The sequence below is a fragment of the Nematostella vectensis genome, chromosome 2 (genome assembly GCF_932526225.1).
Source record: "Nematostella vectensis chromosome 2, jaNemVect1.1, whole genome shotgun sequence".
NCBI lineage: Eukaryota > Metazoa > Cnidaria > Anthozoa > Actiniaria > Edwardsiidae > Nematostella > Nematostella vectensis.
Genome location: NC_064035.1, coordinates 16,032,892 through 16,055,631, shown reverse-complemented (window position 1 = coordinate 16,055,631; position 22,740 = coordinate 16,032,892). Strand labels below are relative to the sequence as shown.

Genomic DNA, 22,740 nt, shown 5'->3' with positions numbered 1-22,740 from the left:
CCCGTACCCAGGTTTTTTTAGGGGGGGGAATGGAGGGGGTGAGTTTTCTGATAAAAATCTGACCACCCCCGAAAGAACAAATAGAGGGGTTTTTTTATGTAATTGCAGTAATTCCACGGGACATTTATTATCGGATTTGACTTATAGATTTATGGTATACCAAAGTGATCTAGAAATCCCTCCCTAAAATCCAAGCCCAAAAAATCGAAAAAATTATTTTCGATAAAGCCCATTTTATCTTAAACAAATTTCTTAAAAAAACCGTTGACTCAATTTATATGGTCTACTCTTCATTATAACTAAGTCCTTTAAATAAAATCTTGGTTAGTTTGGTTAGAAATAATACCCTTTTCAGTTGCTTTTTAGACTAAGGTCAAATGAGCCGTATTCAATACAAATGCTGCAAATGTAGATGAAACAATCGACTCTATTCATTTGCAGCCGTGTTAAAAGTTTCCTGTGTGAAGACATGCAAAGACGAAAGTGACTTTATTCTTTATTTTTTAGTATTCGATTATACATTCTGAACAAATAAGGGGGTCTCTGACACCATTTGTTCTTGTACTTATTTAGTGATGGAGTCATCTAAGATAGGGATGTTGTTGAGGCGGCAGCCATGTTGGTGGTATAGGCAGTGACCAAGCTTCGCGGCGGTTTCCTTGTTGGTATTTTCCAGCAACTGCGAGGCAAAAAATAAATAAGGAATATTGAAAGGTCATATTCTAAATGAACTGAGGAATTCAAAGAGCAAAAGATAATCTTCAGACTGTACAAAAAGTAATAAAAAGTGCATTCAAATGAGAAAAAAACGAGAATCAAGCGTCTGCTTAGCGCTGCAGGCGATGGGAAAACACCCAAAGCTTCGAAAGTGTTGCACTTTCCCGTCGCAACGCCATGTACTACTTGCGCTTCTTTCTCCCATGATGACTTCGAGAATGATTTAGGATGCTGGACCAAACAAGACTCCCTATAAAGGGTTTTTTTTACCCCAATTTACCAGAATCTTGTCAACAAGTGCAACAGTTTGGTCTTGTGTTTCGAACATTCCCGCATTTCACAGGGATTACTAGCACTAAACAAACACGTGTTGGTTCTCACGCTTTTTCTTTGAATGATAATACACGGATCGTGATTGGTTTGCTTGCCATGGCGCGAACGGTTCCCGAAATATGGTACCCAAAATTTGATTGGCTAAAAGCGGAAAAGGAATGTGGTTCGAATCTGAGCAGCCCCTACGGGCGGGGAGCGCTGTGTGACTCCTACCGCTTGGGGCTGCGAAGGAGACTACAAAATGACGGGTCCTTTCTTGCATTTAATAGCTCATATTAATTATATCCAGAATTTTGACAACATATGAGTGATCTTTCATAACAACCTGTTCTTCCCCACAAGGCTTGAATAAGCTTTTATGAAAAGGGTGCTTAAAATGCAAAATTTCCGCCTCTGTAGGTTCTTAATCTCAAGGTTCGTATACGCTGGTGTTTACTGTACCACTGAGATACAGAGATTTTTTAAACAGAAACATCTGTTATCTGATATCTTTATGGGTGTGGTGTACTACCAGAGACTGCGGCACATGGTGGCAGACAAATTCCAGGTCAGCAAATATAGTAGCTTGATCATCCCAGGTTCTCCACCAACGCTATAGGCAGGCAGAAATGTAATCGGGTGTTTAGTCAATGAGACACGGTTGCCTGCATGCTAGACAAATGAAGCGGTCAGTTTTCAAATGCTACCGAATATATATATATATATATATTTTGGTGGAACAGCGAGTGATGACGTTTCGTTATGCGTGTCATCTGATTGGCTCGGAGACGAGATGTCACGTGCCTTGACCTGGTGTTTTACTGGAGCTTGGTCACGTGGTGACGTCTGCCGGATGCTACGGTGATCATTACAACGTTCTGACGCTGCAGACTCGTCATCTTTAGTCACATTGGGAGGGCTGGTGATTTTGTGCTTGAAGGCAAAAAGTCTTCCTGGTCGTTGAAACATTGATTTAGCTTAGAAGTTGGAACCTTCAAGTCCATACCCGATCGTATGTTATAGGTAACTCGTTTCTTAGCTCGTGTTCCTTTGAACAGGTCCGAACAACGGGGCCCATAGACGCACTGACGCACCAGCCTGTCCAGGTATGGTTATTTACTGGTATTTACCTAATAAGTGAGGCTCGATGGCCATGCTGGGGAACTTCACCTCACGATTGACAGTCGGCGGTCATATGATATAACGAAGATATAATGAGACGTCCTTTAAATCCGTCCATCGTCCATTGCTACTTAATTCCGATTCAAATCATCCGCTTTCCTTGTTTTGCATGCCGGATAAAAGATCTGAGGTCACGTTTTATAAATGGCCCCTATGCAAGGACAGACGAATTGCATGACGGATCGAGACAGATAACTGAGCGTCTGCCAGTCCCTGTTTTCGACAGCCCCTGACGAGTCGTGATACTATATCCTTAAGGTTTACGTTATGTTTTGTAGGGTCGTAAGCGGCAGGGAGGTATCCGTTTCGGAGAGATGGAGAGAGATGCGTTACTCGCCCACGGCACTTCCTTTCTTCTCCAAGATCGCCTTTTCAACTGCTCCAATAAAACTATGGTAAGAATGGCTGAAAGAGCTGGTGAAAAGCTTTTGATGGCGTGAAATGTGCTGAGAATATTTTGTTGGTGGTTTGTATTTGTATTAACGTCGACCATATCGCTATAAGTATATGTTGGCATCGACGGCGACAACGAGGAAAAACAACAATTGCAACTGATTCGAGAATTTATTGATTTTTCTGCTACCTGCACTTTAAACACGAGGTTCCGCTATAAAAGGGAAAGCTCCTTTCAACCCCGGGCTCAAGAACAATCAGTTATCAATCAGCCGTCAATGAGTGAACATGTCAGGACAACTGCTCTGAGCGCTAAATTCAAAACATATATTCTAAACCAAAATAAATATCATTCCTAAAGTTGTCCATCTAAAAATGTTTCTATCTTTCGTAAAATAATGTTATACCAACCTGTGTGCGCTCTAAAATACGAGCATTTTCATCACAGCGCGAGAATAATTTATGCAGGTGCGCTAGATTATGGATAGCGCAAAATTTAAAATTTTGCACCGAAAACCTGAGTGGACAGCAAATAACTAATTCAACAATCTCTTAACACAACTGTCTTGTTACCTGTGCAAAAATAGTTTTATTCCAGCCGACTGAGGCTCAGAGATAAGCAATTTTACAGAAGGCTTATAATTTGTGACTGCTATCGTTGCAGTTTATGATTATAATTGCAAATTCGAGCCCAGGGGTGGGAGGAGCTTTCCCTTTTATAGCGGAACCTCTTGTTTAAAGCCGCATTGTCACCAGTTTACTTCCGGAGGTCCGGCGGAAAACCTCAACTGTTAAAAGACAAAAGAATTTATTAAAATCCGAGATATTAAACAGGCCATACGCTCTAAATTATCAATCACATCCTCAAAGAAACTTTCAATAAACACACTGCTTTCAATATTTTGAAATATTTTTCGCGTTTTCCGTTAAAAATCATCGGAGATTGTTACGTAATCGACCGGAAGTAAACTGGTAACAATGCGGCTTAACGCTGATGTGATAAATGACCATTCATAAGTTCAGAAGCAGCCAGCCGTGGAAGATTAGCACGGGAAGAATGCGAAGAGTACAACGAAATGAAATCAACAATACATGAGACAAAGCAATTTGTCCGCTATGGATTTTTTTCAGGTGCGAATGTCAAAGTAGGTAAATAACAGAGTGACTAAAAATAAAAATTCCACAATTTTTTAGAATTCCTCTTATAGATTTTGATAAAACGTCGACCAAGGTCTGATGTACAATATCCTATAGCTCATTTGTTAAAAATTTCCCTGTAGCGAACAGCACTTCGCGAATAGTGAATTTAACGGATTCACCGTTCCGTTGCTATAGAAACAGCAATGTAAACAAATGTTACATTTTCATAAAGTTCATCCCTAGCTACATGGCATGGCCAAACAGTTTTAAGATCCGATCCCTGTAGCAGAAGATACGAGTTGTGAATCTCCTTAAAAGCTCCCCTTCAAATCCAAGCCCAAAAAATCGAAAACAAATATTTTCGATAAAGCCTATTTTTGCTTAAACAAAATTCTTAAAAAAACCGTTGACTCAATTTATATGGTCTACGCTTCATTATAACTAAGTCCTATATAAAAAAAGCTTGGAAGTTTGGTTAGAATTAATACCCTTTTCAGCTGCTTTTTAAACTAAGGTCAAATGAGCCGTATTCAATGCAAATGCTGCAAATGTCGATGAAACAATCGACTTTATTCATTTGCGCTTGTTTTGTAGCTTCGCTTTAACTATACTTCTTTTTTATACTTTTTTAACTATTCACGTAAAGAAGAAAAAGATGTGATAAATGACCATTCAGAAGTTCAGAAGCAGCCAGCCGTGGAAGATTAGCACGGGAAGAATGCGAAAAGTACAACGAAATGAAATCAACAATACATGAGACAAAGCAATTTGTCCGCTATGGATTTTTTTCAGGTGCGAATTTCAAAGTAGGTAAATAACAGAGTGACTAAAAATAAAAATTCCACAATTTTTTTTAGAATTCCTCTTATAGATTTTGATAAAACGTCGACCAAGGTCTGATGTACAATATCCTATAGCTCATTTGTTAAAAATTTCCCTGTAGCGAACAGCACTTCGCGAATAGTGAATTTAACGGATTCACCGTTCCGTTGCTATAGAAACAGCAATGTAAACAAATGTTACATTTTCATTAAGTTCATCCCTAGCTACATGGCATGGCCAAACAGTTTTAAGATCCGATCCCTGTAGCAGAAGATACGAGTTGTGAATCTCCTTAAAAGCTCCCCTTCAAATCCAAGCCCAAAAAATCGAAAAAAAATATTTTCGATAAAGCCTATTTTTGCTTTAACAAAATTCTTAAAAAAACCGTTGACTCAATTTATATGGTCTACGTACATTGGACTCCTTGCTTTCCCTTACGTGTTTCGATACCTCGTAGCCGAACTAGCCGCCATGAACATTAAGACTTCGCTCGAGATAAAGAAGGTCGGAGCCGACAGCTAAGCGTCCATGGATGGTTCGCGTATTTGTAGGGCTGCGTCTTTTGCATTGAGCAGAAGATGATGGCAGTGATATCGATAACATAGCCTGCTTGCCGGCTCTCATTCGAAGTTATTCGAACACTCGCGCGCGACAGGGGTTCCAATTATTCGAAAACAAAACATTTCCGAATATCGGCGAATGCGAGCCGGCTAGCGTAGGGTACTGATAGGACCCAATGTATTGTAAATACAGGAATAGAGAAATAAGACAATGTTTGGTATTTCTTTCTTTTTTTGCCCCCCCCCCCCCCCCGTTTTTTTTACTACATATTGTCTTTCTGATTGTATACATATACAAAATAGAGTGCTTCAGAAAACTTGGAAGGCCTTATCTTAGACAATGTAACATGTGTTTACATTTCTGTTTCTATGGCAACGGAACGGCGAACCCGTTAAATTCACTATTCGCGAAGTGCTGTTCGCTACAGGGAAATTTTTAACAAATAAGCTATAGGGTATTGTACATCAGACCTTGGTCGACACTTTAACAAAATTCTTAAAAAAACCGTTGACTCAATTTATATGGTCTACGCTTCATTATAACTAAGTCCTATATAAAAAAAGCTTGGAAGTTTGGTTAGAATTAATACCCTTTTCAGCTGCTTTTTAAACTAAGGTCAAATGGCTCATGGTCAAAAGGCTCATGGATAATACTACTTTTGAACTTGGTCAGCAGGACCCAAGTCGTGTTAAAAGTTTCCTGTGTGAAGACATGCAAACAGGAAAGCGACTTTATTCTTTGTTTATTAGTATTCGATTATACATTCTGAACGAATAAGGGGGTTTCTGTCGCCATTTTTTCTTGTACTTATTTAGTGATGGAGTCAGCAAAGATAGGAATGTTGTTGACGCGGCAGCCATGTTGGTGGTATGGGCAGTGACCAAGCTTCGCGGCGGTTTCCTTGTTGATAGTTTCCAGCAACTGCGAGGCAAAAAATAAGGAATATTGAAAGTTCATATTCTAAATGAATTGAGGACTTCCACCTAGCAGGTCGATATAGGAAGAACACCGCTGAGCTCACGATCACGCGTACGTAACATATTACACAGGATTATTGCTGCACCTGATTGATATGTTACAAGATCAATATTTAGACAGGTATATCTTTTATTTTCCGGGGTAAAGTTCGGCTGTCAACGCAGGTTAATTCTAGTGAACTCTAGCAGCAATGTCATGTTAGCCTTGATTTACATGGATCCGCTACGGACACGCCTCAATACGCCTTATAATGTGTGTATATAAATGCTGAACCTTGTATAATAAAATTACTTGACAATTCATGGTACCTTAAAGAACTTGGTGTACTCCTCTTTTCCTGTGCACTTCTCCTTCATCTCGCTCATGAGCGCCCGGAGCTCGTAAGTGTTGTCTGCTCGGGCCTTGAAGGGGCAGGCTAAGTTACCCTTGGAGTCTTTGAATGCGGGACACTTGGCAGCGACGCCTTTGAGCCTTGGGTCGTTGTAAGGGCATCCTCCTGACTTGAAGGCTTTGCAGTTCTTGATGATGTACTCGATTGAAACGTCACCCTAAGGGGAACGAAAGATTGATTTGCAACATTTCCAATGTTGATAAAGTAAACGTGCAATAATGTGGACAAGGGAAGGACATATAGTCCTAGTCCAAAGTTAACGGGGAATTGTTTGGCTCGAAAAAGGAGGTTCTACTTTGCTGAAGACTCCCGTACTGGAGAATAGACCAAGCAATCCATCCATTCTTTCATTTAATAAGCTCTACCCTCTAAATCATATTCAAGAAATCCAAATAAAAATTAATTTGGTTCCTCTGCAAGTTTTACCGCGTCATTGAAGAATATTCTTGAAAAAATTAATAACTACAATTTACCGCGTGACAGAAGATTCTCAATGGTAGTCCCTCTAATAACTCATATTATGTGTAAGCTTCCATAAAAAGCCCTACCTTGTTAGCCATGATTTGCAGTAGTCTGGGATGTTAGTCCTATAACCCTCACCAGCTATGATCAGCTGAAATCTACGAATTTCAACTTATATAGCCAGCCTGGCGAAACCGGCTAGATAGCCTGACGAAACCGGTTAAACTAGATCAAAGTCCCATACCTGTCGCTACATTGTCCAGGAAACCACGGGAAGTGCGGGGTCACGGACCTTACATACTGTGTATTCAAGGTAGGACAAAAGCCTCAATAATTCAATAATGGGAAATTGAAATTCCATTCGTGTCATCCAATAGAACTCAAAACGCTTGGACTATGGTATGATTGTTCAAGGCCTCAGCACCTTCTTTCAAGTCTATCAGTTGATACATTACTGTAAGAGGAGAAGGGGGAGGAGTCGGAATTTATCCTTGACTTGTGATAATCCTGGGCATGTATTATTCTCAATAGGGTTTCCTACAATAGGCCAAATTCCACCATTGCACGTGTGTTTCCTTTTCCCAGTGCAGACGTGCATCTACGTTTCGCAATTCTAGCATCTCCCCGGCTATATATTGTGGATAAGTTTGAGATTGTTTCACTCCACGTTCTTTCGACTGCACGGGAGCATGCAGGCCTGTACCCAGGTTTTTTTTTTTTTTGGGGGGGGGAGGGGATGGAGGGGGTGAGTTTTCTGATAAAAATCTGACCACCCCCGAAAGAACAAATAGAGGGTTTTTTTATGTAATTGCCGTAATTCCACGGGACATTTATTATCGGATTTGACTTATAGATTTATGGTATGTGCTGAGAATATTTTGTTGGTGGTTTGTATATGTATTAACGTCGACCATATCGCTATAAGTATATGTTGGCATCGACGGCGACAACGAGGAAAAACAACAATTGCAACTGATTCGAGAATTTATTGATTTTTCTGCTACCTGTACTTTAAACACGAGGTTCCGCTATAAAAGGGAAAGCTCCTTTCAACCCCGGGCTCAAGAACAATCAGTTATCAATCAGCCGTCAATGAGTGAACATGTCAGGACAACTGCTCTGAGCGCTAAATTCAAAACATATATTCTAAACCAAAATAAATATCATTCCTAAAGTTGTCCATCTAAAAATGTTTCTATCTATCGTAAAATAATGCTATACCAACCTGTGTGCGCTCTAAAATACGAGCATTTTCATCAGCGATAATAATTTATGCAGGTGCGCTAGATTATGGATAGCGCGAAATTTGAAATTTTGCACCGAAAACGTGAGTGGACAGCAAATAACTAATTCAACAATCTCTTAACACAACTGTCTTGTTACCTGTGCAAAAATAGTTTTATTCCAGCCGACTGAGGCTCAGAGATAAGCAATTTTACAGAAGGCTTATAATTTGTGACTGCTATCGTTGCAGTGTTATGATTATAATTGCAAATTCGAGTCCGGGGGTGGGAGGAGCTTTCCCTTTTATAGCGGAACCTCATCTTTAAAGCCGCATTGTCACCAGTTTACTTCCGGAGGTCCGACGGAAAACCTCAACCGTTAAAAGACAAAAGAATCTATTAAAATCCGAGATATTAAACAGGCCATACGCTGTAAATTATCAATCACATCCTCAAAGAAACTTTCAATAAACACACTGCTTTCAATATTTTGAAATATTTTTCGCGTTTTCCGTTAAAAATCATCGGAGATTGTTACGTAATCGACCGGAAGTAAACTGGTGACAATGAGGCTTAACGCTGATTGTGTCATTCGCAGGGTCACGTGTGCACACAATGTGGTAGCCTTCTTTCGCCACTTCTAGACAAGCCTCCAGTCGAGCTGGCAGCGGCGGCCGCCCACTCTGAGCGCCGTTGGTACTGCAAGCCATGTGAGTCGAGCGAGCACATTGAACTCCTTGCTTTCCCTTACGTGTTTCGATACCTCGTAGCCGAACTAGCCGCCATGAACATTAAGACTTCGCTCGAGATAAAGAAGGTCGGAGCCGACAGCTAAGCGTCCATGGATGGTTCGCGTATTTGTAGGGCTGCGTCTTTTGCATTGAGCAGAAGATGATGACAGTGATATCGATAACATAGCCTGCTTGCCGGCTCTCATTCGAAGTTATTCGAACACTCGCGCGCGACAGGGGTTCCAATTATTCGAAAACAAAACATTTGCGAATATCGGCGAATGCGAGCCGGCTAGCGTAGGGTACTGATAGGAACCAATGTATTGTAAATACAGGAATAGAGAAATAAGACAATGTTTTGTATTTCTTTCTTTTTTTGCCCCCCCCGTTTTTTTTACTACATATTGTCTTTCTGATTGTATACATATACAACATCGAGTGCTTCAAAAAACTTGGAAGGCCTTATCTTAGACAATGTAACATGTGTTTACATTGCTGTTTCTATGGCAACGGAACGGCGAACCCGTTAAATTCACTATTCGCGAAGTGCTGTTCGCTACAGGGAAATTTCTAACAAATAAGCTATAGGGTATTGTACATCAGACCTTGGTCGACATTTAGAGGAAGTTTTATTAAAATCTATAAGAGGAATTCCGAGAAATTGGCGTATTTTTATTTTCAGTCACTCTGTTATTTACCTACTCTGAAATCCGCACCTGAAAAAAATCCATACGAGGGCAAGGATTTTTTTACCATTGTTATTTGGCTACCCCTTATTTCTAATAACATACCAAAAATGAAAGCAATCGGTTTTGTTGATCGTAAGTTTCAGGGGCCATTCTGGGGGCTAAATGATACTTTCAAAATGAAGAAATTGAACTTTTTTGGCCGCCATATAACATTTCGCCGATTAATTTTTTCGTCCTTTTTGTAGAATAAAATTATTATATTGAGAAACATTCGGGTTAACTTTGAGATCCGTTTAAGGGTTGTAAGTAAGCGATTTTTTGAAAATGGGCATTTCAAGCGCCGACTTTGCGCTTGTTTTGTAGCTTCGCTTTAACTATACTTCTTTCTTATACTTTTTTAACTATTCACGTAAAGAAGAAAAAGATGTGATAAATGACCATTCAGAAGTTCAGAAGCAGCCAGCCGTGGAAGATTAGCACGGGAAGAATGCGAAAAGTACAACGAAATGAAATCAACAATACATGAGACAAAGCAATTTGTCCGCTATGGATTTTTTTCAGGTGCGAATTTCAAAGTAGGTAAATAACAGAGTGACTAAAAATAAAAATTCCACAATTTTTTTTAGAATTCCTCTTATAGATTTTGATAAAACGTCGACCAAGGTCTGATGTACAATATCCTATAGCTCATTTGTTAAAAATTTCCCTGTAGCGAACAGCACTTCGCGAATAGTGAATTTAACGGATTCACCGTTCCGTTGCTATAGAAACAGCAATGTAAACAAATGTTACATTTTCATAAAGTTCATCCCTAGCTACATGGCATGGCCAAACAGTTTTAAGATCCGATCCCTGTAGCAGAAGATAGTAGTTGTGAATCTCCTTAAAAGCTCCCCCTCAAATCCAAGCCCAAAAAAACGAAAAAAATATTTTCGATAAAGCCTATTTTTGCTTAAACAAAATTCTTTAAAAAAAACCGTTGACTCAATTTATATGGTCTACGCTTCATTATAACTAAGCCCTATATAAAAAAAAAGCTTGGAAGTTTGGTTAGAAATAATACCCTTTTCAGTTGCTTTTTAAACTAAGGTCAAATGAGCCGTATTCAATGCAAATGCTATAGATGAAACAATCGACTCTATTCATTTGCAGCATTTGCATTGAATACGGCTCATGGATAATACTACGTTTGAACTTAGTCAGCAGGACCCAAGTCGTGTTAAAAGTTTCCTGTGTAAAGACTTGCAAACAGGAAAGTGACTATTCTTTATTTATTAGTATTCGATTATACATTCTGAACGAATAAGGGGGTTTCTGTCGCCATTTTTTCTTGTACTTATTTAGTGATGGAGTCAGCAAAGATAGGAATGTTGTTGACGCGGCAGCCATGTTGGTGGTATGGGCAGTGACCAAGCTTCGCGGCGGTTTCCTTGTTGATAGTTTCCAGCAACTGCGAGGCAAAAAATAAGGAATATTGAAAGTTCATATTCTAAATGAATTGAGGAATTCCACCTAGCAGGTCGATATAGGAAGAACACCGCTGAGCTCACGATCACGCGTACGTGACATATTACACAGGATTATTGCTGCACCTGATTGATATGTTACAAGATCAATATTTAGACAGGTATATTTTTTTATTTTCCGGGGGTAAAGTTCGGCTGTCAACGCAGGCGAATTCTAGTGAACTCTAGCAGCAATGTCATGTTAGCCTTGATTTACATGGATCCGCTACGGACACGCCTCAATACGCCTTATAAAGTGTGTATATAAATGCTGAACCTTGTATAATAAAATTACTTGACAATTCATGGTACCTTAAAGAACTTGGTGTACTCCTCTTTTCCTGTGCACTTCTCCTTCATCTCACTCATGAGCGCCCGGAGCTCGTAAGTGTTGTCTGCTCGGGCCTTGAAAGGGCAGGCTAAGTTACCCTTGGAGTCTTTGAATGCGGGACACTTGGCAGCGAGGCCTTTGAGCCTTGGGTCGTTGTAAGGGCATCCTCCTGACTTGAAGGCTTTGCAGTTCTTGATGATGTACTCGATTGAAACGTCACCCTAAGGGGAACGAAAGATTGATTTGCAACATTTCCAATGTTGATAAAGTAAACGTGCAATAATGTGGACAAGGGAAGGACATATAGTCCTAGTCCAAAGTTAACGGGGAATTGTTTGGGTTATCCTAGCTCGAATATGGAGTTCTACTTCGCTAAAGACTCCCGTACTGTAGAATAGACCAAGCAATCCATCCATTCTTTCATTTAATAAGCTCTACCCGCTAAATCATATTCAAGAAATCCAAATAAAAATTAATTTGGTTCCTCTGCAAGTTTTACCGCGTCATTTAAGAATATTCTTGAAAAAATGATAACTACAATTTACCGCGTGACAGAAGATTCTCAATGGTATTCCCTCTAATAACTCATATTATGTGTAAGCTTCCATAAAAAGCCCTACCTTGTTAGCCATGATTTGCAGTAGTCTGGGATGTTAGTCCTATAACCCTCACCAGCTATGATCAGCTGAACTCTACGAATTTCAACTTATATAGCCAGCCTGGAGAAACCGGCTAGATAGCCTGACGAAACCGGTTAAACGAGATCAAAATCCCATACCTGTCTACACGGGAAGTGCGGGGTCACGGACCTTACATACTGTGTAATCAAGGTAGGGCAAAATCCTCAATAGTTCAATAATGGGAAATTGAAATTCCATTCGTGTCATCCAATAGAACTCAAAACGCTTGGACTATGGTATGATTGTTCAAGGCCTCAGTACCTTCTTTCAAATCTATCAGTTGATACATTACTGTAAGAGGAGAAGGGGGAGGAGTCGGAATTTATCCTTGACTTGTGATAATCCTGGGCATGTATTATTCTCAATAGGGTTTCCTACAATAGGCCAAATTCCACCATTGCACGTGTGTTTCCTTTCCCCAGTGCAGGCGTGCATCTACGTTTCGCAATTCTAGCATCTCCCCGGCTATATATTGTGGATACGTTTGGGATTGTTTCACTCCACGTTCTTTCGACTGCACGAGAGCATGCAGGCCCGTACCCAGGTTTTTTTAGGGGGGGGAATGGAGGGGGTGAGTTTTCTGATAAAAATCTGACCACCCCCGAAAGAACAAATAGAGGGGTTTTTTTATGTAATTGCAGTAATTCCACGGGACATTTATTATCGGATTTGACTTATAGATTTATGGTATACCAAAGTGATCTAGAAATCCCTCCCTAAAATCCAAGCCCAAAAAATCGAAAAAATTATTTTCGATAAAGCCCATTTTATCTTAAACAAATTTCTTAAAAAAACCGTTGACTCAATTTATATGGTCTACTCTTCATTATAACTAAGTCCTTTAAATAAAATCTTGGTTAGTTTGGTTAGAAATAATACCCTTTTCAGTTGCTTTTTAGACTAAGGTCAAATGAGCCGTATTCAATACAAATGCTGCAAATGTAGATGAAACAATCGACTCTATTCATTTGCAGCCGTGTTAAAAGTTTCCTGTGTGAAGACATGCAAAGACGAAAGTGACTTTATTCTTTATTTTTTAGTATTCGATTATACATTCTGAACAAATAAGGGGGTCTCTGACACCATTTGTTCTTGTACTTATTTAGTGATGGAGTCATCTAAGATAGGGATGTTGTTGAGGCGGCAGCCATGTTGGTGGTATAGGCAGTGACCAAGCTTCGCGGCGGTTTCCTTGTTGGTATTTTCCAGCAACTGCGAGGCAAAAAATAAATAAGGAATATTGAAAGGTCATATTCTAAATGAACTGAGGAATTCAAAGAGCAAAAGATAATCTTCAGACTGTACAAAAAGTAATAAAAAGTGCATTCAAATGAGAAAAAAACGAGAATCAAGCGTCTGCTTAGCGCTGCAGGCGATGGGAAAACACCCAAAGCTTCGAAAGTGTTGCACTTTCCCGTCGCAACGCCATGTACTACTTGCGCTTCTTTCTCCCATGATGACTTCGAGAATGATTTAGGATGCTGGACCAAACAAGACTCCCTATAAAGGGTTTTTTTTTACCCCAATTTACCAGAATCTTGTCAACAAGTGCAACAGTTTGGTCTTGTGTTTCGAACATTCCCGCATTTCACAGGGATTACTAGCACTAAACAAACACGTGTTGGTTCTCACGCTTTTTCTTTGAATGATAATACACGGATCGTGATTGGTTTGCTTGCCATGGCGCGAACGGTTCCCGAAATATGGTACCCAAAATTTGATTGGCTAAAAGCGGAAAAGGAATGTGGTTCGAATCTGAGCAGCCCCTACGGGCGGGGAGCGCTGTGTGACTCCTACCGCTTGGGGCTGCGAAGGAGACTACAAAATGACGGGTCCTTTCTTGCATTTAATAGCTCATATTAATTATATCCAGAATTTTGACAACATATGAGTGATCTTTCATAACAACCTGTTCTTCCCCACAAGGCTTGAATAAGCTTTTATGAAAAGGGTGCTTAAAATGCAAAATTTCCGCCTCTGTAGGTTCTTAATCTCAAGGTTCGTATACGCTGGTGTTTACTGTACCACTGAGATACAGAGATTTTTTAAACAGAAACATCTGTTATCTGATATCTTTATGGGTGTGGTGTACTACCAGAGACTGCGGCACATGGTGGCAGACAAATTCCAGGTCAGCAAATATAGTAGCTTGATCATCCCAGGTTCTCCACCAACGCTATAGGCAGGCAGAAATGTAATCGGGTGTTTAGTCAATGAGACACGGTTGCCTGCATGCTAGACAAATGAAGCGGTCAGTTTTCAAATGCTACCGAATATATATATATATATATATTTTGGTGGAACAGCGAGTGATGACGTTTCGTTATGCGTGTCATCTGATTGGCTCGGAGACGAGATGTCACGTGCCTTGACCTGGTGTTTTACTGGAGCTTGGTCACGTGGTGACGTCTGCCGGATGCTACGGTGATCATTACAACGTTCTGACGCTGCAGACTCGTCATCTTTAGTCACATTGGGAGGGCTGGTGATTTTGTGCTTGAAGGCAAAAAGTCTTCCTGGTCGTTGAAACATTGATTTAGCTTAGAAGTTGGAACCTTCAAGTCCATACCCGATCGTATGTTATAGGTAACTCGTTTCTTAGCTCGTGTTCCTTTGAACAGGTCCGAACAACGGGGCCCATAGACGCACTGACGCACCAGCCTGTCCAGGTATGGTTATTTACTGGTATTTACCTAATAAGTGAGGCTCGATGGCCATGCTGGGGAACTTCACCTCACGATTGACAGTCGGCGGTCATATGATATAACGAAGATATAATGAGACGTCCTTTAAATCCGTCCATCGTCCATTGCTACTTAATTCCGATTCAAATCATCCGCTTTCCTTGTTTTGCATGCCGGATAAAAGATCTGAGGTCACGTTTTATAAATGGCCCCTATGCAAGGACAGACGAATTGCATGACGGATCGAGACAGATAACTGAGCGTCTGCCAGTCCCTGTTTTCGACAGCCCCTGACGAGTCGTGATACTATATCCTTAAGGTTTACGTTATGTTTTGTAGGGTCGTAAGCGGCAGGGAGGTATCCGTTTCGGAGAGATGGAGAGAGATGCGTTACTCGCCCACGGCACTTCCTTTCTTCTCCAAGATCGCCTTTTCAACTGCTCCAATAAAACTATGGTAAGAATGGCTGAAAGAGCTGGTGAAAAGCTTTTGATGGCGTGAAATGTGCTGAGAATATTTTGTTGGTGGTTTGTATTTGTATTAACGTCGACCATATCGCTATAAGTATATGTTGGCATCGACGGCGACAACGAGGAAAAACAACAATTGCAACTGATTCGAGAATTTATTGATTTTTCTGCTACCTGCACTTTAAACACGAGGTTCCGCTATAAAAGGGAAAGCTCCTTTCAACCCCGGGCTCAAGAACAATCAGTTATCAATCAGCCGTCAATGAGTGAACATGTCAGGACAACTGCTCTGAGCGCTAAATTCAAAACATATATTCTAAACCAAAATAAATATCATTCCTAAAGTTGTCCATCTAAAAATGTTTCTATCTTTCGTAAAATAATGTTATACCAACCTGTGTGCGCTCTAAAATACGAGCATTTTCATCACAGCGCGAGAATAATTTATGCAGGTGCGCTAGATTATGGATAGCGCAAAATTTAAAATTTTGCACCGAAAACCTGAGTGGACAGCAAATAACTAATTCAACAATCTCTTAACACAACTGTCTTGTTACCTGTGCAAAAATAGTTTTATTCCAGCCGACTGAGGCTCAGAGATAAGCAATTTTACAGAAGGCTTATAATTTGTGACTGCTATCGTTGCAGTTTATGATTATAATTGCAAATTCGAGCCCAGGGGTGGGAGGAGCTTTCCCTTTTATAGCGGAACCTCTTGTTTAAAGCCGCATTGTCACCAGTTTACTTCCGGAGGTCCGGCGGAAAACCTCAACTGTTAAAAGACAAAAGAATTTATTAAAATCCGAGATATTAAACAGGCCATACGCTCTAAATTATCAATCACATCCTCAAAGAAACTTTCAATAAACACACTGCTTTCAATATTTTGAAATATTTTTCGCGTTTTCCGTTAAAAATCATCGGAGATTGTTACGTAATCGACCGGAAGTAAACTGGTAACAATGCGGCTTAACGCTGATGTGATAAATGACCATTCATAAGTTCAGAAGCAGCCAGCCGTGGAAGATTAGCACGGGAAGAATGCGAAGAGTACAACGAAATGAAATCAACAATACATGAGACAAAGCAATTTGTCCGCTATGGATTTTTTTCAGGTGCGAATGTCAAAGTAGGTAAATAACAGAGTGACTAAAAATAAAAATTCCACAATTTTTTAGAATTCCTCTTATAGATTTTGATAAAACGTCGACCAAGGTCTGATGTACAATATCCTATAGCTCATTTGTTAAAAATTTCCCTGTAGCGAACAGCACTTCGCGAATAGTGAATTTAACGGATTCACCGTTCCGTTGCTATAGAAACAGCAATGTAAACAAATGTTACATTTTCATTAAGTTCATCCCTAGCTACATGGCATGGCCAAACAGTTTTAAGATCCGATCCCTGTAGCAGAAGATACGAGTTGTGAATCTCCTTAAAAGCTCCCCTTCAAATCCAAGCCCAAAAAATCGAAAACAAATATTTTCGATAAAGCCTATTTTTGCTTAAACAAAATTCTTAAAAAAACCGTTGACTCAATTTATATGGTCTACGCTTCATTATAACTAAGTCCTATATAAAAAAAGCTTGGAAGTTTGGTTAGAATTAATACCCTTTTCAGCTGCTTTTTAAACTAAGGTCAAATGAGCCGTATTCAATGCAAATGCTGCAAATGTCGATGAAACAATCGACTTTATTCATTTGCGCTTGTTTTGTAGCTTCGCTTTAACTATACTTCTTTTTTATACTTTTTTAACTATTCACGTAAAGAAGAAAAAGATGTGATAAATGACCATTCAGAAGTTCAGAAGCAGCCAGCCGTGGAAGATTAGCACGGGAAGAATGCGAAAAGTACAACGAAATGAAATCAACAATACATGAGACAAAGCAATTTGTCCGCTATGGATTTTTTTCAGGTGCGAATTTCAAAGTAGGTAAATAACAGAGTGACTAAAAATAAAAATTCCACAATTTTTTTTAGAATTCCTCTTATAGATTTTGATAAAACGTCGACCAAGGTCTGATGTACAATATCCTATAGCTCATTTGTTAAAAATTTCCCTGTAGCGAACAGCACTTCGCGAATAGTGAATTTAACGGATTCACCGTTCCGTTGCTATAGAAACAGCAATGTAAACAAATGTTACATTTTCATTAAGTTCATCCCTAGCTACATGGCATGGCCAAACAGTTTTAAGATCCGATCCCTGTAGCAGAAGATACGAGTTGTGAATCTCCTTAAAAGCTCCCCTTCAAATCCAAGCCCAAAAAATCGAAAAAAAATATTTTCGATAAAGCCTATTTTTGCTTTAACAAAATTCTTAAAAAAACCGTTGACTCAATTTATATGGTCTACGTACATTGGACTCCTTGCTTTCCCTTACGTGTTTCGATACCTCGTAGCCGAACTAGCCGCCATGAACATTAAGACTTCGCTCGAGATAAAGAAGGTCGGAGCCGACAGCTAAGCGTCCATGGATGGTTCGCGTATTTGTAGGGCTGCGTCTTTTGCATTGAGCAGAAGATGATGGCAGTGATATCGATAACATAGCCTGCTTGCCGGCTCTCATTCGAAGTTATTCGAACACTCGCGCGCGACAGGGGTTCCAATTATTCGAAAACAAAACATTTCCGAATATCGGCGAATGCGAGCCGGCTAGCGTAGGGTACTGATAGGACCCAATGTATTGTAAATACAGGAATAGAGAAATAAGACAATGTTTGGTATTTCTTTCTTTTTTTGCCCCCCCCCCCCGTTTTTTTTACTACATATTGTCTTTCTGATTGTATACATATACAAAATAGAGTGCTTCAGAAAACTTGGAAGGCCTTATCTTAGACAATGTAACATGTGTTTACATTTCTGTTTCTATGGCAACGGAACGGCGAACCCGTTAAATTCACTATTCGCGAAGTGCTGTTCGCTACAGGGAAATTTTTAACAAATAAGCTATAGGGTATTGTACATCAGACCTTGGTCGACACTTTAACAAAATTCTTAAAAAAACCGTTGACTCAATTTATATGGTCTACGCTTCATTATAACTAAGTCCTATATAAAAAAAGCTTGGAAGTTTGGTTAGAATTAATACCCTTTTCAGCTGCTTTTTAAACTAAGGTCAAATGGCTCATGGTCAAAAGGCTCATGGATAATACTACTTTTGAACTTGGTCAGCAGGACCCAAGTCGTGTTAAAAGTTTCCTGTGTGAAGACATGCAAACAGGAAAGCGACTTTATTCTTTGTTTATTAGTATTCGATTATACATTCTGAACGAATAAGGGGGTTTCTGTCGCCATTTTTTCTTGTACTTATTTAGTGATGGAGTCAGCAAAGATAGGAATGTTGTTGACGCGGCAGCCATGTTGGTGGTATGGGCAGTGACCAAGCTTCGCGGCGGTTTCCTTGTTGATAGTTTCCAGCAACTGCGAGGCAAAAAATAAGGAATATTGAAAGTTCATATTCTAAATGAATTGAGGACTTCCACCTAGCAGGTCGATATAGGAAGAACACCGCTGAGCTCACGATCACGCGTACGTAACATATTACACAGGATTATTGCTGCACCTGATTGATATGTTACAAGATCAATATTTAGACAGGTATATCTTTTATTTTCCGGGGTAAAGTTCGGCTGTCAACGCAGGTTAATTCTAGTGAACTCTAGCAGCAATGTCATGTTAGCCTTGATTTACATGGATCCGCTACGGACACGCCTCAATACGCCTTATAATGTGTGTATATAAATGCTGAACCTTGTATAATAAAATTACTTGACAATTCATGGTACCTTAAAGAACTTGGTGTACTCCTCTTTTCCTGTGCACTTCTCCTTCATCTCGCTCATGAGCGCCCGGAGCTCGTAAGTGTTGTCTGCTCGGGCCTTGAAGGGGCAGGCTAAGTTACCCTTGGAGTCTTTGAATGCGGGACACTTGGCAGCGACGCCTTTGAGCCTTGGGTCGTTGTAAGGGCATCCTCCTGACTTGAAGGCTTTGCAGTTCTTGATGATGTACTCGATTGAAACGTCACCCTAAGGGGAACGAAAGATTGATTTGCAACATTTCCAATGTTGATAAAGTAAACGTGCAATAATGTGGACAAGGGAAGGACATATAGTCCTAGTCCAAAGTTAACGGGGAATTGTTTGGCTCGAAAAAGGAGGTTCTACTTTGCTGAAGACTCCCGTACTGGAGAATAGACCAAGCAATCCATCCATTCTTTCATTTAATAAGCTCTACCCTCTAAATCATATTCAAGAAATCCAAATAAAAATTAATTTGGTTCCTCTGCAAGTTTTACCGCGTCATTGAAGAATATTCTTGAAAAAATTAATAACTACAATTTACCGCGTGACAGAAGATTCTCAATGGTAGTCCCTCTAATAACTCATATTATGTGTAAGCTTCCATAAAAAGCCCTACCTTGTTAGCCATGATTTGCAGTAGTCTGGGATGTTAGTCCTATAACCCTCACCAGCTATGATCAGCTGAAATCTACGAATTTCAACTTATATAGCCAGCCTGGCGAAACCGGCTAGATAGCCTGACGAAACCGGTTAAACTAGATCAAAGTCCCATACCTGTCGCTACATTGTCCAGGAAACCACGGGAAGTGCGGGGTCACGGACCTTACATACTGTGTATTCAAGGTAGGACAAAAGCCTCAATAATTCAATAATGGGAAATTGAAATTCCATTCGTGTCATCCAATAGAACTCAAAACGCTTGGACTATGGTATGATTGTTCAAGGCCTCAGCACCTTCTTTCAAGTCTATCAGTTGATACATTACTGTAAGAGGAGAAGGGGGAGGAGTCGGAATTTATCCTTGACTTGTGATAATCCTGGGCATGTATTATTCTCAATAGGGTTTCCTACAATAGGCCAAATTCCACCATTGCACGTGTGTTTCCTTTTCCCAGTGCAGACGTGCATCTACGTTTCGCAATTCTAGCATCTCCCCGGCTATATATTGTGGATAAGTTTGGGATTGTTTCACTCCACGTTCTTTCGACTGCACGGGAGCATGCAGGCCTGTACCCAGGTTTTTTTTTTTTTGGGGGGGGGGAGGGGATGGAGGGGGTGAGTTTTCTGATAAAAATCTGACCACCCCCGAAAGAACAAATAGAGGGTTTTTTTATGTAATTGCCGTAATTCCACGGGACATTTATTATCGGATTTGACTTATAGATTTATGGTATGTGCTGAGAATATTTTGTTGGTGGTTTGTATATGTATTAACGTCGACCATATCGCTATAAGTATATGTTGGCATCGACGGCGACAACGAGGAAAAACAACAATTGCAACTGATTCGAGAATTTATTGATTTTTCTGCTACCTGTACTTTAAACACGAGGTTCCGCTATAAAAGGGAAAGCTCCTTTCAACCCCGGGCTCAAGAACAATCAGTTATCAATCAGCCGTCAATGAGTGAACATGTCAGGACAACTGCTCTGAGCGCTAAATTCAAAACATATATTCTAAACCAAAATAAATATCATTCCTAAAGTTGTCCATCTAAAAATGTTTCTATCTATCGTAAAATAATGCTATACCAACCTGTGTGCGCTCTAAAATACGAGCATTTTCATCAGCGATAATAATTTATGCAGGTGCGCTAGATTATGGATAGCGCGAAATTTGAAATTTTGCACCGAAAACGTGAGTGGACAGCAAATAACTAATTCAACAATCTCTTAACACAACTGTCTTGTTACCTGTGCAAAAATAGTTTTATTCCAGCCGACTGAGGCTCAGAGATAAGCAATTTTACAGAAGGCTTATAATTTGTGACTGCTATCGTTGCAGTGTTATGATTATAATTGCAAATTCGAGTCCGGGGGTGGGAGGAGCTTTCCCTTTTATAGCGGAACCTCATCTTTAAAGCCGCATTGTCACCAGTTTACTTCCGGAGGTCCGACGGAAAACCTCAACCGTTAAAAGACAAAAGAATCTATTAAAATCCGAGATATTAAACAGGCCATACGCTGTAAATTATCAATCACATCCTCAAAGAAACTTTCAATAAACACACTGCTTTCAATATTTTGAAATATTTTTCGCGTTTTCCGTTAAAAATCATCGGAGATTGTTACGTAATCGACCGGAAGTAAACTGGTGACAATGAGGCTTAACGCTGATTGTGTCATTCGCAGGGTCACGTGTGCACACAATGTGGTAGCCTTCTTTCGCCACTTCTAGACAAGCCTCCAGTCGAGCTGGCAGCGGCGGCCGCCCACTCTGAGCGCCGTTGGTACTGCAAGCCATGTGAGTCGAGCGAGCACATTGAACTCCTTGCTTTCCCTTACGTGTTTCGATACCTCGTAGCCGAACTAGCCGCCATGAACATTAAGACTTCGCTCGAGATAAAGAAGGTCGGAGCCGACAGCTAAGCGTCCATGGATGGTTCGCGTATTTGTAGGGCTGCGTCTTTTGCATTGAGCAGAAGATGATGACAGTGATATCGATAACATAGCCTGCTTGCCGGCTCTCATTCGAAGTTATTCGAACACTCGCGCGCGACAGGGGTTCCAATTATTCGAAAACAAAACATTTGCGAATATCGGCGAATGCGAGCCGGCTAGCGTAGGGTACTGATAGGAACCAATGTATTGTAAATACAGGAATAGAGAAATAAGACAATGTTTTGTATTTCTTTCTTTTTTTGCCCCCCCCGTTTTTTTTACTACATATTGTCTTTCTGATTGTATACATATACAACATCGAGTGCTTCAAAAAACTTGGAAGGCCTTATCTTAGACAATGTAACATGTGTTTACATTGCTGTTTCTATGGCAACGGAACGGCGAACCCGTTAAATTCACTATTCGCGAAGTGCTGTTCGCTACAGGGAAATTTCTAACAAATAAGCTATAGGGTATTGTACATCAGACCTTGGTCGACATTTAGAGGAAGTTTTATTAAAATCTATAAGAGGAATTCCGAGAAATTGGCGTATTTTTATTTTCAGTCACTCTGTTATTTACCTACTCTGAAATCCGCACCTGAAAAAAATCCATACGAGGGCAAGGATTTTTTTACCATTGTTATTTGGCTACCCCTTATTTCTAATAACATACCAAAAATGAAAGCAATCGGTTTTGTTGATCGTAAGTTTCAGGGGCCATTCTGGGGGCTAAATGATACTTTCAAAATGAAGAAATTGAACTTTTTTGGCCGCCATATAACATTTCGCCGATTAATTTTTTCGTCCTTTTTGTAGAATAAAATTATTATATTGAGAAACATTCGGGTTAACTTTGAGATCCGTTTAAGGGTTGTAAGTAAGCGATTTTTTGAAAATGGGCATTTCAAGCGCCGACTTTGCGCTTGTTTTGTAGCTTCGCTTTAACTATACTTCTTTCTTATACTTTTTTAACTATTCACGTAAAGAAGAAAAAGATGTGATAAATGACCATTCAGAAGTTCAGAAGCAGCCAGCCGTGGAAGATTAGCACGGGAAGAATGCG

General features: G+C 40.0%; 5 protein-coding genes across 5 annotated transcripts; 2 read left to right on the top strand and 3 right to left on the bottom strand.

The window, feature by feature from the left end:
• The first annotated feature begins 1,536 nt into the window (after positions 1-1,536).
• On the top strand, positions 1,537-9,266 carry LOC125560985 (DNA-directed RNA polymerase I subunit RPA2-like). Its single transcript, XM_048723710.1, has 4 exons — positions 1,537-1,597; positions 2,088-2,135; positions 2,490-2,606; positions 8,780-9,266. Exons 1-4 carry the CDS (start codon positions 1,544-1,546, stop codon positions 9,014-9,016), a joined length of 456 nt encoding a protein of 151 aa, XP_048579667.1. The 5' UTR covers positions 1,537-1,543; the 3' UTR covers positions 9,017-9,266.
• On the bottom strand, positions 5,855-7,206 carry LOC125560989. Its single transcript, XM_048723716.1, has 3 exons — positions 7,045-7,206; positions 6,414-6,653; positions 5,855-6,048 (listed from the first exon to the last, which is right to left on the bottom strand). Exons 1-3 carry the CDS (start codon positions 7,054-7,056, stop codon positions 5,935-5,937), a joined length of 366 nt encoding a protein of 121 aa, XP_048579673.1. The 5' UTR covers positions 7,057-7,206; the 3' UTR covers positions 5,855-5,934.
• Positions 9,267-10,848: 1,582 nt separating the features above from the next.
• LOC125560987 lies at positions 10,849-12,189 on the bottom strand. The gene is made up of 3 exons (XM_048723713.1): positions 12,058-12,189; positions 11,419-11,658; positions 10,849-11,051 (listed from the first exon to the last, which is right to left on the bottom strand). Exons 1-3 carry the CDS (start codon positions 12,067-12,069, stop codon positions 10,938-10,940), a joined length of 366 nt encoding a protein of 121 aa, XP_048579670.1. The 5' UTR covers positions 12,070-12,189; the 3' UTR covers positions 10,849-10,937.
• Positions 12,190-14,077: 1,888 nt separating this feature from the next.
• Positions 14,078-21,913, top strand: LOC125560925 (DNA-directed RNA polymerase I subunit RPA2-like). Its single transcript, XM_048723361.1, has 4 exons — positions 14,078-14,248; positions 14,739-14,786; positions 15,141-15,257; positions 21,427-21,913. Exons 1-4 carry the CDS (start codon positions 14,078-14,080, stop codon positions 21,661-21,663), a joined length of 573 nt encoding a protein of 190 aa, XP_048579318.1. The 3' UTR covers positions 21,664-21,913.
• Positions 18,502-19,853, bottom strand: LOC125560990. The gene is made up of 3 exons (XM_048723717.1): positions 19,692-19,853; positions 19,061-19,300; positions 18,502-18,695 (listed from the first exon to the last, which is right to left on the bottom strand). The coding sequence occupies exons 1-3, from the start codon at positions 19,701-19,703 to the stop codon at positions 18,582-18,584; spliced, it is 366 nt and encodes a 121-aa protein (XP_048579674.1). The 5' UTR covers positions 19,704-19,853; the 3' UTR covers positions 18,502-18,581.
• Positions 21,914-22,740: the final 827 nt, after the last annotated feature.